General features: G+C 41.8%; 1 protein-coding gene across 1 annotated transcript in view; it reads left to right on the top strand.

Moving 5' to 3' along the window:
• Window positions 1-17,046, top strand: part of LOC138491325 (G-protein coupled receptor 35-like) — a 111,624-nt gene extending 94,578 nt beyond the window's left edge. The window contains exon 3 of the mRNA XM_069617780.1: window positions 10,052-17,046. Coding sequence (XP_069473881.1) covers window positions 10,074-10,997 — 924 coding nt within the window. The 5' untranslated portion in view covers window positions 10,052-10,073 and the 3' untranslated portion in view covers window positions 10,998-17,046. The remainder of the gene's footprint in view (window positions 1-10,051) is intronic.
• Window positions 17,047-17,284: the final 238 nt, after the last annotated feature.

Raw genomic sequence — 17,284 nt, 5'->3', positions numbered from 1 at the left:
CCGCAATCATAAGCGTCCTTGGCAAAAACCTCTTTAAATTCCATAAATATTTTTCTCAACTCATTCCTATCCTCTTAACTGCCACATGCATCTTCTGCCAGAACTTGTTCCTCTACCATTTTTGAAAATTCTGGAAATTCCTCCAATGGAGCTCTGTGCTCTCTTCTAATCGTGTGGCTGTATTTCTCTGTAGGGTCGCCACCTTTAAATATTTTGGAATATCACTCTCCATTTCAATATGCTGTTTTTCTGTTTCCTTTTCACTTAAATCAAATAATATACAATTCTCTTTGTGACAGCACACTGTCTCACTGGAATCATAAGGATACACAGACTGAATTTTGAATATCCCTTTAGGTTAAGAATCCAGAGACTCTGGCAATTCACTCTGTGCATTCACATATTTCTCTGGGATGTTCCCAATCACTGTATTACTGAAATCTTCATTATAATGTGATTTTTATATTGCCATACCTAATGCTGAATTATCTTCTAAATAAATAGCTTGACCTTCTTTATTATCCACCATAATTTTGACGGGCCCATCCCCAATCTCCAACAGTTGTGTATATTCACATTCTAGTCCTTTTTGCTTCATGTATTCATTTATGCACACAAATGCATCAGAATCCTTCATCTGCTCTCCATTTCTGTGTTTTAGTGTTATAGGGACTTGCCTGGTGAATGCAGGAATGGTAACATCCTTCTTCACCTGTAGCTCAATTGCATATGGCACCAATTGCGCACAATGATAAGCCGGTCTCTAGTCTTCAAACTCAGGTGCAGGTCCCCCTAACCTGGACCACACTTTGTGATTAAGGAAGTCCAACACCATACACATTCTGTGCATAATGTCATTTCCCCAATAAAAATCATTTTGTGTCCCACTCACTATCCACATATTGTGACAGATAGTTTTTGTGCCAATGGTAATTTTTAGCAAGCATCTACCTACAACTCTGTTCTCTGAGTCTGGCTCATCTAACCCGAAAACGTGTTGGTTTTTAATTCTGAATTTTGGGATTTCCTCCCTTTCAAGCATTCGCTGGAATAGTTTCTTATTAATGAAACTTCTTTCCTGTTCAGGGGGCTTTTATCATTCCAGAATGACCATTTACACCAGTAGGGATCCATGACTCCCCATCTCCCATGTATATTTCAGAAAGTGTTGTAATATGCTTTTCTGTGGTTACCTCAGGGATAACATTCTGTTTGCACCTCTCTTCCTTTAAGTAAAAGAGCAAAGTATTTTCATCTATCTCTGTTTGCCATTTCTTTCTAGGATCTAAATAAATCTCAACGGATTGCTTCTCTTTTTCACTTTGCATTTCACTCTGACACATCAAGATGACAGTGACACTAGGCACACAGCCATTTTGAAGATAAACCTCCACTACATCATCTGATTTAGCCACAGTATGGCATCCTTTTACACTTTTGTTTTGTGACTTTACTTTCTTAGGCCTCAATGGTTTTTTGGCTAGGGACCATAAAACCCCATTTACCCTCTCAATGAGGGGTGGCAACCTCTTCAGGCAATCAGTTCCCATCAAAAAGGTAATTTCACTGAGGAATGTGATCAATACTTCCTGTCTCATCCTGTGTTTTCCTATCTTTATGTCAACCTCAGTGACACCTTCGATAGGTATCTCCTCACCATTTAAGTTACATACTGGTCCTTCTTTTTGTCTCACTTTTATATGATTCTCTTAGTTCTCCCTTCATTGATACTCTTTACCAACTCTTTGGACATGATTGTGGTCTATGCACCTGTGTCAATCATTGCAAATGCATTGACCTTCTCTTCCACAGTGATAGGAGCATAATATCTGTCCTCAACTTCTTCCAGCACACACAAAAAGTGTGAGTTTTTGCTGATTTCAGAACTCACTTTTCTCAGGCCCATTTCACTTTTTGCCAAACATATGGGCAAGTGAAATTATATTTTTCCCTCCTTTTTGTCTATTCCAATGTGGGAATCTCTGTCTATTTTTCCATGTTCAGAAGCCATCTGGAGTGTAGCCACTGTTCGCCCTTCTTTTCCGGGACCATCAGTGCCCACACTGCAGTTTTCTGACTGAACATCCTCATAAACATCACATGGTAACTTGTCATTTTCAGACTCTGAGCACCTATTTGCATCTGGCACGGTATCAGTCTTTTTGGTCTCTTGAAAAATGTGTGGCTCAAAGTACTGTTCCGGTGACTGGCCTGTGCCCTCCTTTTGAGTACTCAATTTTTCTGTCTGCCTTTCATCAGCATTTTGACTATCAAGGCAGGATATTTTAACAACTAATCCTACCTCTTTATCAGGTGTTTTATCATGGCATGTGATGTCTTGTTTTAATCTGTCTCTCTGCTCTTTTGGAATTTCTTGTTTATTTTCTCCTTTCTGTCTTTCATTTGTGCACACTTCAATAGTCTGGTTCAACTCTAAATTGAACCACACACCCTTTTTATTGGCATGTTCCTCCCCTTCCTCATTCTCATTTGTGATCATCTTCATGTATAAATCGCCAAGCAATTCAGGGCCGTTACACAAAACTGGTTTATGGGATTCTGTACCTTTATTATTGCAGGGGCTGTTACATAAACACTTTTTGTCAGAGCGTACACGATCACTCCTTTGACATTCTGCTCCCTTACTTTGTGGCTGCTTTTGAACTAAACAGAGTTTTCCTATTTGCGTAGACATTTTAACTTGGGCCTCAAGGCATTGAAATCTGTCAATTTCCCTGGAATCTTCTCTTACCGGCCTAGGGCGGTACTGGTTACTTTCAGCCTGTTTGGACCTGTTCTGGTATCTCTCAGGAGATTGATTAATATTTGAGTTGTTTCTGAATTCTTGATTCATGGGAGTTGGGGAGCGCACTGAGACCATTCTTTGGTTGTGATCCACTGGTGGTGGTGACTGATTATAGTGGCGCGAGGCATAGTTCATGTTTTGTTTTTCATTTTGTGGGAACTGTCTTCTATACTGATTTCCATTTTCAATGAACCGATCTACATATCGTCTGTCTTGATTGCCATATACCATAGTATTGGGGTCAAATCTGCTTTGTGCCCCCAATTTCTGGTATGGACCATTGTTTCTTAGATCTTGATTTTGTCTTTGATTGTTGTTCATGCCAGACATATCGGGCCGGTATCCTACCCTGGGTCTGTCTCCCATATATCTAGGACTAATGTAATTTTCTCCATTGCTCGGATCATGTGACTGGAACATCAGTGTTTGGGATGGCAGCCTCTGTGGCGTGCCTCTTTGATCAGATGTCCTATTATTCCTGACCTGGGCTTGGGTGGATTCAAGTGGCATTTTTGCAGATCTTATTTCCATTACCATTGGCGTGGAGTGTTTAGATTTTTATTTTACCTCTTTATTTCTAACTCTCTCTTCACTCTGACAATATATGACCTATACAGTTTAGTCCCTTGTTCTACAATCCACTCCAGTGACTTCTCACGATCAAACTCGCAAATTAACTGTGATATAATGTCTTTTTGTAAAACATAAAAATAGGCAGTTTTAAAATCAGCAGAATTAGGGCTAAAAGATACATCAAAGCGGGAGAATGCTTGTTTTAATTCTTGGAGAAACTGGCGAGGTGACATATTTGGCTTCGATGTCATGGTATACGCTTCCTTTTTTGCATCCTGCAATGACTGGTATGGTGAGAAGTGATGTCTACCCTTGTTTTCAAACTCTGCCCATGACATATTCTTTTGCTCATTTAGGCCCCTGATAATGCTAGTGGTAGCAACATCAAGGGTTAGATCAAAATACTGTCTATACTGTTCCCTAGGTATTTGAAGAGCTTTAAATTGATGCACTGTTTCCAAGTGATCCTCTATGCAACAATCAACTCCCTTTTTGAACGGTTTAATCAAAGTTTTGATTGATTTCATTATTTTATTAGGACTACTTGGCGCTATATTTGGAGTTGCATTATTCTGTTGTTCATTCCTTTTCTCAGGTGTATAGGACTGATGGCAACCGCCAGTGGGTGCATCAAACCCCCCAAATGCGTTACAACCAGGCCTAGCCACCGGTACAGCCACTGGTACATTATTCCCCTTGTAGAAGTGGGGCTAACCTCAATCCCATTGAATGTGGTGCCTTGTTGTTTTTCCTGAGATCTGAAGTTACATATTTGCTGCTCCAAATCTTTGCATTTTTTATGAAGTCGGTCTGCTTCCTGACAAAGGTAAGAATTCTCATCGCCCATTTTATTAATCACATTCTGCATTTCACTTATTTGCATTTGGCGCTGATTAAATTCCCTGTCCTTCTTGTCCTTTTCCCGCAGCATTTTGGAAATTTCTTGTTCAATGGCCTGAAACTCCTCTTCCCTTTCCACGTTATCTTTTTAAAGTGTTTGCATCTCCAAAATGGTGTCCTCTTTATCTTGTCTGATGACACTTACTACCCCCTTTCAGTTGTTTTAGCTCCTGCTTGCTCTCCTCAAATTGTTTCCTTCTCTGAGACAGTTGTTTTTCTAATTCACTGCATTTAGATTGCATTTCTTTATGGCATGAATCTAATTTGCTTCTGCTCATCAGCCTCATCTAAATTGATCTGTATTCTGTTAATTACTCCAGCATCATTCTCCTGCATTCTTAGAAACTGATTTAAAAGAAACCAGGTCTTGGCACAGAGCCTTATTAAGCAGTCTTTTTCACCATTCTTGTCTGAAGCTCTAAACAATCTCAAGAGGCAGACTTGGATTATGCTGCCTTCTTCAAAAATATTATTTAATGGTTCTTTCTGCACTTTCCACAAATGCGGTCACGCCAAAGGATGGCATTGTCCGATGACCACGCCCCATGTGCAAATAACTTTGCCTCCAGGTATTTCACCAGTTCCGAAAATGTGGCCCTATATTTGACATAACGATACAGTGTGCATTGCTACACTACTCCCACAGAATTAATTCCATTTAAATATACCAATGGCTGTGTGGAACACACTTGCCACGGCCAGTAGCTGCTTTACAGTCTGTTCCTGGCCAATGCACCAAATATATATTTTTTTTGTCATAGGGCTATTGCCTAACTTGGTGGTATTTAGTATTGTGGTAAATTAGGGGTAAATTGGTGGTAAATTTGGTGGTAATTTATTATGACGGTATAACAGTGGTGAGCATATTTATAGTAATGCCCTATATGATGAGACAAACTCTCTCCCCTTTTGTATTTGTATTCTGTTTTAGCGTTGACTGTAAGTACAATTTACCGGGTCTTACACATTTAGTAGGAATTAAATATTACCACATGTTGTGCTGATGATACGACATCAGACTACCATGTTGACGGTTCGGTTCAGCTCCCAGCACGCATAGCTGGACACATTTACACACACAGGTTTCCTGCTAGCTTACTTTTTGGATCTCTATTTTTTTTTTTACCCTACCACTGGTGGTAAATATTTTTTACCACTATGGTATATGCACCAAGGCACTTCCTGATTACCTACCCAGATCCAGAGAATAATCACCACAGACATAAAAAAATCATTTCACCAACTCTGTTTTTATCCACTTTTATGTGTGTTAAAAATGACGATGCTTGCAATGAAAGCCATGGTTATCTAAGAGAAAGAAATATGAATCAGAGTACAGTACATGGAACATATTTGTAACATTAGCTTCTATCATTTGCTCTTGAGCATGTGCAACAAAAAGAAAACATCGAACATTACCCCTTCTCCTAACTGCTGTGAACCCCACAGTCAAATCAATCGTCCACACTCCTCAATTTTTACAGCTACTTACATTACTATGAAGTTTCTGTGCTTTATCTGGAAAACTCCCTCTCTGTTGTGGTTATCTGCAATGAAGTGTTGCAAATTCCCAAAGGTCACCTCGAAGTCCCAGCAGCATTCAATGCTGGGTCAGCTCAGTGCTTCCCTCTGATCGCCTTCTCCCGACAGCCAGCAACCAAAATAGCCCACACCCTTTCTCCTACCTCTATTTATCTCTCCTGCTTGTCATTCAAACTAAACCTGCCCTCTCTCTGATGTTTTCAGCAACTTCTAGAATTCTGACCTCTCTACCCAATCACCTAAGAGAACCTGTGTGTATCTTTTTGCTTCCCGCATGAACAATGACCCCTTTTGATGGAAAAAAACAGCACATTAATTCTGCAGCACATTTATTTCCTCAGAACCAACAAACCAGAATGTTCCATCTGTGCTCCTTTGCATTACATTGCAATGTTAACAGGAGGACTAATTAGTTAATGGGATATCATTTAATCATGATGGTTAATTAACCTGGGTTAGTTTCCTTAATGCAACATTACACAGATGGCAATTCATGTATAACATGAGTCATTTTATATGTGCTCAGTGCATTTTGAATCTGCATTTTGAATCTGCTGCTTGTTGCATCCATTTTTCTGCCCCCATTAAAAGCCTAGTTCACTGCCCCTCATGAACTCAATTTGTTATTTGTATTTTTCTGCCTTCAGCTGCACTACATAATTCGCTGTCTCTTTTTGCATTCTTTTATACTAACCCCACTGAAAGTACTGTCATGTAATCACTAATTTGCTGTTCCCATCTGCACCAATTTTACTGGCTGATTCCATTTAAATCACTGCCATAGCCTCTTACACTGTTTTTTGCATAGATTGGCCTCGGGGAATGAAGTCTTCTTACGTGGCAAAACCTCTGAGGGAGTGGAATTTATTGGGACCCCCGATAGAATAGAGAGTAATTTCATTATATGATATCTAACACTCTTGTTTTATTTAGAATTCATTTATGTTTGATAAGGTGGATTTGTTTACATTTTGGAAAATGTGTTCAGTTGTTTTTGGTATATGCTTGTTGGTTTTGGTCTATGTTGTTTTGTGTAATTTTTTGATGTTTTGTGAAAAGTCAAATTTTACTGAATTTATTCTTGACTAAATCACACAAAAAAAGATAGGCCTTCCTTGTCTTCACCACCAGAATCTGGAACCTCCCCATCAACATGAGATGTGCCCCTTGCTCAGTTGAGGAAGAAGCTCAACGAATGGCTTCTCCTTAACACATAGATCCACACAGACCTCCCCTACGGAAGATTGGGCAATCGGTTCCCACCTTGTGTTCCCCATAGTTGCCTGTTGATCTATTGCTGCCAAATGACTGCCCCCCCCATTGTTACCTCCCTCTCCTTTGTTTCTCTGCTTCCCACATTGTGTACTTACCCCTATGACTTGTAAAATGCTCTGTTTCTTCCCAAAGGTAGGTATGCGCTCAGGAAATGGGTCTAGGTTATAAAACCAAATCCCAAAAACACGAATTACAAAGCCTATTTGTTTGCATTTTGTAATTCAAGTTTTGGGGATTTTGGTTCCCCCCCATGCCCACCCGTGCTGGTCATGTATTGTATGTGGGGATACGCCTGCAACCAATAATACAAACTAGGGGAGCAGGGGACACCCCTGCAAACCTCTGCTCCCCTTGTTAGGTATTATGCGCTTCGATTTTTTATACCAGGTCGAACGCACAGTAAACGCGCATTCAACCTTTTTTTTCTCTAAATGTTGGGGTAAACCCCAGGAAATACCCTAATAATAATAATAATAATAAAAGCCCAACTTTTCAATAAACCAGAAAGCTTTTGTCCTTGTATTTCGTGTACAAAAATGTGGTATGGGGGTAGGATATCAGCATGGCCCTGTTTATTGTGTAGCAGTAAAAAGAGGCAGGCTGGCTTCAATGCAATGCCACAGTACAGGGAAAAGAAACACAGCTTCAAATGTTCTCATGCACCATATAAATGAACATGTACGGTGAAGTATACAAAAGACCCTACAGTCTGTATCACATCGACTTCGTGCTAGTGCAATGCAATGTGTGTGCTGCTGCAAAGTTTCCTTAGTACAGGTCCAGCCCTAGATAGTAGCCCGCCTCTGCCTTGCTGACCCTCTGCAGAATCAAGTATTCGTCTGAAGATCATGGGCTGTTCCTATTACCATATGGAATAGTGAGGCATCATACACCATTACATGTCGTTCTGTACACTGATAGAGTAATCCACCTGTGGTTTCTGAAAATGTGCCCTTGTGAGGGTAAAGCGGGGGTGGTGGAGGGGCAATGTCCATGATGTTGATCGCCCATACCCCGCATAGAAACCAACGTTCACCCTTCTTGAAATCACCAGGAGATTCTGGGAATGTATTGTGATCACTCAGGTGCGATAGAGACACACTACACACCACTTGCTGAATAGTCTTTCAAAGGGCTGGCTGAGCAAAGTAAGCAGCCATGGAAAGTACTGGTTTTATCTTCACAAGAGCTGACACAGCAGTCACTATGCTTCTATTTGGCTCAAGGTTTCCTCAAGTCATGCCTAATGCCTGTTTGAATGTTTGGTTATCCAACCTGTACGCCTTCAAAAACGGTATTGGCATATTTAACCTAAAAACATTTGGCCTAAAACATTTAATCGAAATTTGGTGACCTTTCTTTCGGTTAAATTTCATTAAATATAGATGGGGTTGGGCAAGTGTATAGATTAGGTTGAGGGGAAGTGGGTGTGGAGGCGGGCGGTCTCCACCCGCATTTTAGACCGAAAAAAGGTCAAATAAATTAAATTAAATGTGATTAGATCAAATGTTTTAGGTCAAATAGACCCATACCTTCAAAACATGCTTTATAGATATACTCAATATTTCTAATCCTATACGGAAAATGCAATCATTTATATTACTATATATATTGAACTCGATATTTTTAATATTGTGATAATGGCTGCAGTGGCAAGTCGTACTGAGTCGGTAACCTCTCACCTCCTAGTGGTAATAGCCTGAGTGAAGCCACTATAGCCATCAGAATCCTTGGTGCTTGTGATGTGGCAAAGGAGGCTCTGCCAAAACAGGAAGTGAAGTCAATGTTCGCCTGGTAGTGTGGTGCATGCCAGGGCCCGCGGTCCGCAGTGGTGAGAGCGGTGAGCACAAAGTGTGCAGACAGGGGAAAATGTACAACAGCACAATGTGGCAGGAAGTGACCCAAAAAAAACCACAAAAGGGAGCCTGGCTGAGAGCCGACTGGTGAGTGGTGGGCGCATAATGTTTAGAAGGGTGGCAATGGCCGAGGCGGGGGACCCAGCTTCAGGGAGGGTGACTGGCGTGCAACACAGGGAAAGCAGGCCTGGATTAAGAAATAATGCCTACATCCTGATGGTATAGCCCACGCGTGAAGGGTCCCAATCAAGCAATATGACTTAATCTTAACCTTTCCCATTTGTGGATGCCTCTTCTGTGAGTTAAATGGGTGGGGTGTTGGGGAGTGTTCATGAGTGCACATTCACAGGTAACTGAAGTCCTTGTCTTAGTGACCTGCTAGGTACATCGTACTTGTGGGTTTTGTTATGATGCGTGTGCTGCAGCTGTAATTCTTTGTTTTGTACTAACACGTTTCTTTTGACGAGCCTGCCTAGTTGTGGAAGAGCAACGGTGTTGCATGATTGAAAAGAACTAATAGGGAAGTTGGTCTGTTGGGGGCACTATATCAGTTGGCAGAGATGCTGCTGCAATGTGCTGTGAAGCGACAGAACTGCAAACCAGAACACAAGCATAAACATATTTGTGCTGAGCATTGCATGAAAATGAATATTCTCAGGAGCGTCCACTAACATTGATTAATGAAGCCTTATAGACTGAGTGAGGGGTCATTATGGTAGAATAAGCCCTGCGCCCAAGCCATTGGCTGAGGTGAAGTGGACGGAAATATGTTGTGGAAGGGCATCATACCAAGTTCAAATTACCCTATTCCGAGGCCTGAATGCAATGAGCACTTTCTGGTCAAATCCAATGAATAGTCTATTCAATGTTATGTTTTAGGCTTCTGCTGAAGTCAGAATGTGTCAAATTATATCAATAAAAGATTATTGACTGCATTCTAATTGGTTTAGGGCAAGTTAATAATGTCTTGAATGTGCTCATTTACATTAGTTCTATATATGTTGGGGGGGGGGGGGTTCTGGAATCCGCTCCACAAAGCACAACAATAGACTACAATTGAGATATTGCAACTACTAATGCTGATCACTTTCAATTTCAGTACCTGCCTTTAGCCAACAATAATGCCTTGCAACAGCACGAGTGGTGGCAATCCGCTGGAAGGAACTCTTCAGCTTCTGAAGCTCACGGCCTACGTCCCGGTCTTTGCGCTGGGGCTGATATTCAACGCGCTAGCATTGTGGGTCTTCTGCTGCAAGCTGAAGCAATGGACCGAATCCAGAGTCTACATGATCAACCTCATCATCTCCGACTGCAGCCTGCTCTTCACCTTCCCTTTTAGACTGTACTCTTACAGTAGCAGATGGGACCTGGGCAACGGGCTCTGTGTCGGCTTAATGTCTGTCTACTTTGTCAACACGTACATGAGCATCTTTACCATCACCATCATAGCTGTTCACCGGTACATTGCGATAAAGCATCCGCTGAAAGCAAAATGGTGGAGCTCGCCTCCCAAAGCCACCATTGTGTGTGGTCTGCTTTGGACAATATTCATTTCGCTCTGTTTGTTTGAGACATTGACGAGCAAAGACTTTGAACATAGGCTCTGCTTCCAAAAGACCACCACCCACCCTTTTAAAACTGCTTTGATGTTTGTATGTATTGGGTTTGTGTTGCCATTGCTAATTCTCAGTTTCTGCTCCTTCCAAATCATCCGAACTCTCAAAGGGAAGGACAATGCAAGTCTGCAAGATGAGCAGGCGGTCAAGAAAGCCGTCCACATAATCACAGCCAACCTTATTGTCTTCATTATCTGCTTCTTACCTGTGCATGTTGGGTACCTGGCACGGTTTATTGCAGAGTCCACCGATGCGTCTTGCTACGTCAGGCAACATATACACATGTTTGTACATGTAGCTACTTACATGGCTAACTGTAACTGCTTCCTTGACGCAATCTGCTATTATTTTGTGGCCAAGGAATTCCGAGAAGCATATGCTCTGCTTCAAAACATTCTCTGGTTGCAAAATTGCAGCGACAATCCTTAGAGGGTCCTAAATATGGCTAAATCTTCTCATGTCTAATGAGGAGGAAGCAGAGTGTATATACCCGGAAGTCATGGTTCCTTCAAAGGATCCAGTCTGAACAAAGATCTTTCTTCAATTCCAGAGAGGAACACAGTGATGGATACTAGTTTATATTTGCTTCCTGGACAATGCTGTCTTTTTACGCCTCTGATTAAATTCTGATTCCTCCATGACAGTAGAAGCAGCAAGAATTCAATTTCCCGATTGTTTGTAGCATGAGCCTTGGTTGTTTTGACGGATATCTCTTTAATGATCTGACTTTTTTATGTAAAGTGCTTCACAAATGACAACTATGGAGTTATTTTTTATTAGGAATGTATTGGATATTCATTAACCCATCAAGGAATGATGGAAGACTGAGCCACATTACCAGGCCTCACACCAACAGTGAATTATTTGACTTGTGAAACAATCGAAAAGTTCTTCATCGCTTGAACATGGAGCGTGTTCTTAGAAAGGTCAACCAATGGGAACACAAGAAAAAGCATTCAAATGTGCATCAAAAACTTAGCTCTTTTGGGTCTACTTCTGAGTGGTAAAATGCAAGCGAAATCAGAAATGTGTATGGAAAGAAAATTGCAAACAGAGAGAGATGGGTAGCTGAAAGCAAGGACACAAGAAATACCAATACACAGTTAAAGGGATCATCGGTCGGCAAAATGGTATAGAAATCAAACATGAGGAGTCGAAGTCTACACGTAGACAGCACAAAGCGATCTATGTCAAGTAACAGACTGAACAAGGAAAACATGCCATTTATTTTTATTTTTTATTTTTATTGTTTAAATTGCTGGACTAGAACAAGAGCAGCAGAGTGCTGTACAGAGTGTGGGTAGCCCGCATTTGGGCTGCCATCTTTTAATAGTAGCACAGTACTGCGAGTCGGTATGTGCATCCATTGGAATTAGTCATTGTTCAGGTGTTGTTGAAAGAGCCATGTTTTGAGAGATTTGCGAAATTGGAGAATGGTGGGGGCATTCCGAGCCAGCACTGCCATCGAGTTCCAGAGGGTGGGCCCATGACAAGCTGAATCCAAAGCACTTTGCTGTTCTGCAAACAGTTCATTAGCATCTTCCTTTGAGTATACAAATGATCATAGCCAGAAGGCCCTTGAAGTACCTGTTACCAACCACCACCACCGGGACCAACCGTCTGCCCACCTCTTGCAACATGTAGTCCAGGAATCTTAATGAATGAATCTATGGGCCTCATCACGAGTTGGCCGGTAGCCTTTAAATGTGGCGATAACGGTAATACTGCCACATTTAAGGGCTGGCCTGATCACGAGTTGGGCACTAAATGGGTTGTGTCACCACCAGCTTTTTCTGGAGGTAAAAATCCCATTTAGCGCCCTGTTTTCTGGGCAATTACCACTGGCTGTATATGCACGCAGTATTTGTGCTGAAAATTGGGGCAATGGGGAATGGGGATTTACCGTTAACGCCCAACCCATGATCCGGCACTGATAGCGCCGGATCGGTTGGTGCTATTGCTATTACAGTTGGGTAGTATTACCGCTGGGATACTGCCCAACCCCTGATGAGGCCTTATGTCAGGATGAAGAGGACCAGTGCATTGCAAAGACTCTGTTCCCTTCTTTCTATAGTATGATACAGAGTTCCGTGTCTCTTTGAAGTTGTTAATATTCATGTCAATTCAATGTTGGGTTCCGCCCGAACTGAAAGGTCCTTATGCCGCCATTTACACTGGCAACTATGAGATATTTAGTGTGTGCATTGGTTTTCATACACATCCTATCGGAAATTAACAAGTAGGTGATGAGGCAAAACCAAAATGTTAAATGAAAGAGGGTTGGGCGAATAACCCTGTTTCATCTTTTTTAAAAAAGATTGCTTACTCTATGTGAGAAAAGTCCAAAGAGTGCAGGGCTTGCATTGTAAGAATCCAAAGCAAAGAAATAAGTCAATAATTCTGTTGGTGATGAGAAAGCAAACTCGCTTTTTAAACCCAGGGTTTCACACGATGAGCATCCTTCCCCCAGAAGCCATCATCACAGTTCAAGAAGCCACTTAGCTCAGGGTGGAGTTGCTGGAGGACCACCACATTTCAAATGAATGGCGACATCTGACTAATTGGATTCATATTTGCTCTGCAGGTAGACATCGACTAATTCCTCTGTGTGCTACCTATGATCAAAATATGTGCTGAGGTAGTCATTATCATATGACATTTGTCATCACAGATATTGACTGGTAGCAAATCAAAAGTAAGAAGAGAGTTTATGTGAATAATATCATGCTACTTTCCATGACATTAAAATGTTATAACAATCCCATGTAGCTCTCCATCTGATAGGGCAGTGCAGCCTCTAGACCTGCAATTTGCGCCATGTTCTTAATGATACACGATAACCTGCATGACCAGGAATGGGTGACAATAACAGCACATTACGCTGATGTTCCAAGGAGACTACATGAACGTGTTTGAGCATTGCTGCATTTTTATCATCAGAATTCTTATTAAACATAGGAAGAGTATTCTGGATCACCCTTCATCTCTCCCTCATGACACGAAAAGGTAACCAAAACTATAAAAAAATGAAAAAGCACGAGGTCGAGGTCTACTTTAACGGGTGTAAACGACTACATTGATATCTAAGGACGTTTGTTTTTGTGAAAAACAGTTTTCCAGTGTAAATGTTTCTAACTTATTGAAACCACTCATGTGCCACAAAGTACCAGAAACGAGACATAAATTTGAGGCAGGATCACCTTACTAACTTAACCATTGGTATAGCGTTTTATTCAGTAATTTTCCCCATATCCTGACCTACTATTTTTATCTAGAATATTGCTGTATGATTCCTCTAGCCTTGTCATTGCCTTGATTAGAACATCTCGAACCTGAAATACGTTCATTCTTTAGATGATGGTGTGGTTATTATATACTGGAGTGCCCTCGAGTCACCAAAATTCCTTTTCTCTTACTGTCTCCTGCTAAAATTCTATGATCTATTCTCCTGCCCCGTCTCATTGATGAATCCTTGCACGTTAAATAGTTCATCTCAGGCCTCCTAGAATGGATATCTTAAATGTGTTTAAAAAAGGCACAAGGACTGTGGAATGACTTAGGCACCAGGATTACTTCCTTATCAGTCCAAATCCCCATTGTACACATCACATAGCTTACACACTTGGCATACTTGTAGCTAAAAGGTTCCTTCTTTTCCCTTCATATACAAACTTCCCTCAATGCTCAGAAGGCTCTCTTTTATATCCTGAATGAACTTAGTCATTCTTTAGCCACATGTTCTTCAGTCACCCCTCCCCTTAACTCTGTGATCAATATTCTGCCTTTTTCACTTTCAAGTTTTCCTCTATTCATGCCAGCATTGGCAGTATCCCATCTATCTCTCTATCACTCAATCTCAGGCTCGCACTCGCTCTCTTCAATCCCACCTACTTCTATGCCATCTGCCTTTTCGCCTCTAACGCACACCGGTTTTGCTGCCCGCCTTTCCAAACTTAAATCGGACTCCTTGCTGGACCCAAGCCAAGTTTGAATTGTGCAGTCAAGCTCTGCTCCAATATGTGAAGTCCGGCTCACGATTCTAAACACCTCTCTCTCCTACGGACCGTTCCCTCCTACCTTAAGATCGCCATTGTCACCGTAACCTTAGAAAATCCTCCTTTGATCTATTCAGCCTGGCAAATATGTGCACTATAAATAATTTGCCTAACCCCCTAAAATCCATGATACCACCATTAATCTCCACTTCAAATCCTCATACGGCACTGTAGCGTCCTACATCCCTCCTAATCCAGTTTCTAACCAGATGCTGCATTGAATATGTTCTCCCCAGCATGCTTGATGGCAGTGGTACAGCAGACCTTGTCCTACTCAATGTGGCAGCATCATGCAATACCATTGACCATGTAATTCTTCTAATCCACCTCAGTGCTTGTAGCATCACTGGTATGGCACTAGCTTTGCTTATCCTTAATTCTTTGTGATAGATCTAAGTATGTTGATCCAGCACCCTTCACCTCCTTTCCTTGACCTCTGTCCTTTGGTGTCGCACAAGGTCCTTCTCTTTCCTCTATGCATGTTAATATCTATGCCTGGCCACTAGCTTCTCTTGTTTTCTCCTTTGACTTCTTATTTAACCCTTAGGCTGATGGGGCAGAGCAGGGTGCCCTGTTGATGTAGTAATTGGTTGACACTGTAGTTAAAATGTGTTCCTGTATGTCTTCAATGGGGCAGCTGAAGCACCACTGAACTCCGGTGAGACCGTGATCATCATCTTTGATCCCCCATTTTTTGGGATACCAACGTTTACCCACCCCTGCCCCCTTCTGTGGGGACATAGCCCTGTCCTGTACCCTAAGTCTTAAATCTGATTTGAGCACATCCTCTCTTTCACCCATCAAATCCATCAGGTCACTTCCCCTCTGCTTTCTCTGTTTAAACTGTGTTTTCTTCCAGTCTTTTGGGTTTTAGCACAAAGAAATCACTTGCGGTGATCGAACACTCGAGACAAAATCCACAGAAATATAGATATGCAGAAAATTGTGTTTAAGAACTTCATGACAACATTAGTCATTCTCATAATTTTCAACACATGATGTAATAAATGATGCTGACACAAAAATAAAGTGTTCATTACATCACAGGTACGGTTTGCGATCTACAGATAAGTCAAATATTCAATAGACCACAAAACCTTTTGTTCCAAACAAGTGAGAGCCTTTTTTTTCCAAAGTCACATCAGATCACCAAGCAAAGCAATGCCCTCAATTCTTCCATGAAATTATTACTGTGCTCACAATGATCAGAAGTGATGTTGTAATCCACTGGGTTGTCACATTAGCACTTTGTTTCTCTTCATCAGAACAGTATGAGGGTGAATTATGTTCAGAAACTCGACAGCTATGAGAGGCCTTTCAATTAAAAAGAAAAGTTTAGACCCTCCCACTGTCCTCAGGACAAAGTACATAACCATTGATCCATAATATAGCTATCGTCCCGCGGCTGGGGGTGTACATAATGGGTAACGTCCCACGGCCCGAGCCTAGGCAGCCCTCAGAAAAAGCTTATCTTTCCGGGGTTCATGTTTGTTCAGCTGCATAGATCAGTCACTAACATTCTTTGGGATATAATGGTGCTCCTGAAGCACATCTTCCTTGGTCCAGGTCTGTCATGGTCATAACGGGGGTCGGTTGGATGATGTTGTGTTATGTCCTCCTGGACTTCAGCTACCAGCCACCAGCTTGCCAGCACCACTGAGTTTTTTGACAAGGGTCAGGTGTGAGACAATACAGAAACTATTGGGCCTCACAGTACTATTCTGTTCTCCTCCAGGTACGTCTTTAAGCAGCCCGCCACACTCAGGGACTTATTAGCCTTCTCATGTACTACTATCTCCATTCTCTGACCCTTTAACTGCAATCTGATGTACCTGGTAGGTACCAGGCTCCATGCCCAGTTCAACACCTGGCCACCTTCTCTCCTTCAGGGTGTCACTTACCTTCTCTCATTCCACTTATACTCTCCTTAATCATTCGGTTGCCTTCTTGCCACCTCTCCCATGTATTTCCCTCTTCCCTCTCCAACCTTCCCCTTCACCCCTCGCTCTCTCTCCATGTGCTCCTCTTCATCTACTCTCCATCTTACATGATATTTTTCATCCCACTCCTTCTCTCACGCCTCTTAATTTCCACCCCTCACATGTCAATGTCCTCTCCTTTGGTCTTTTTCCACTCCACCTTTCTCTGCATATGCTGGCCGACTCCTTGCTTCCACACCCCAAGTCTGGCTCAACTCCTTTTTCTCACCCTCCTTTTTCCATGACTGTGGGAATAAGGGTTTGACTGGTTTCAACTGAGCCTGGTAACTGCCAAGAGCATATGATTGGGTTTGGGTTGTCGGGTCTGCCTTTTTCCTATGCGTTCTGAATGAAGTGCTAGTTCCTTTGGCGTGGCCCTCAGCTGGACGGCTGAGGTCACAAAAGGCAGCTACACCATTTTGGAATCAGGCAGCCAGACTCTATAGATGCGCCAATTAACAATAATACAATAACAATTGAGTTATATTTTTAATTCAATTCCACAGCCTGACACGTGTTTCGAGCAAAGCTCTTTTTCAAAGGCGATGAACCTTGTCCAAGAAGAATCTTAATATTACTTGCAATTGCAATAACAATTAGAGGAAATCAGCCTTCCGGCAACAACAGGCTCTCCCTTGGATACAGTTGTTGCCGGAAGGCTGATTTCCTCTAATTGTTATTG

This window comes from Ambystoma mexicanum, chromosome 10, assembly GCF_040938575.1.
Source record: "Ambystoma mexicanum isolate Mex_15411 chromosome 10, UKY_AmexF1_1, whole genome shotgun sequence".
NCBI classification, from domain to species: domain Eukaryota; kingdom Metazoa; phylum Chordata; class Amphibia; order Caudata; family Ambystomatidae; genus Ambystoma; species Ambystoma mexicanum.
The sequence above is the reverse complement of the archived record's forward strand: the minus strand, read 5'-3'. Positions and strand labels throughout refer to the sequence as shown.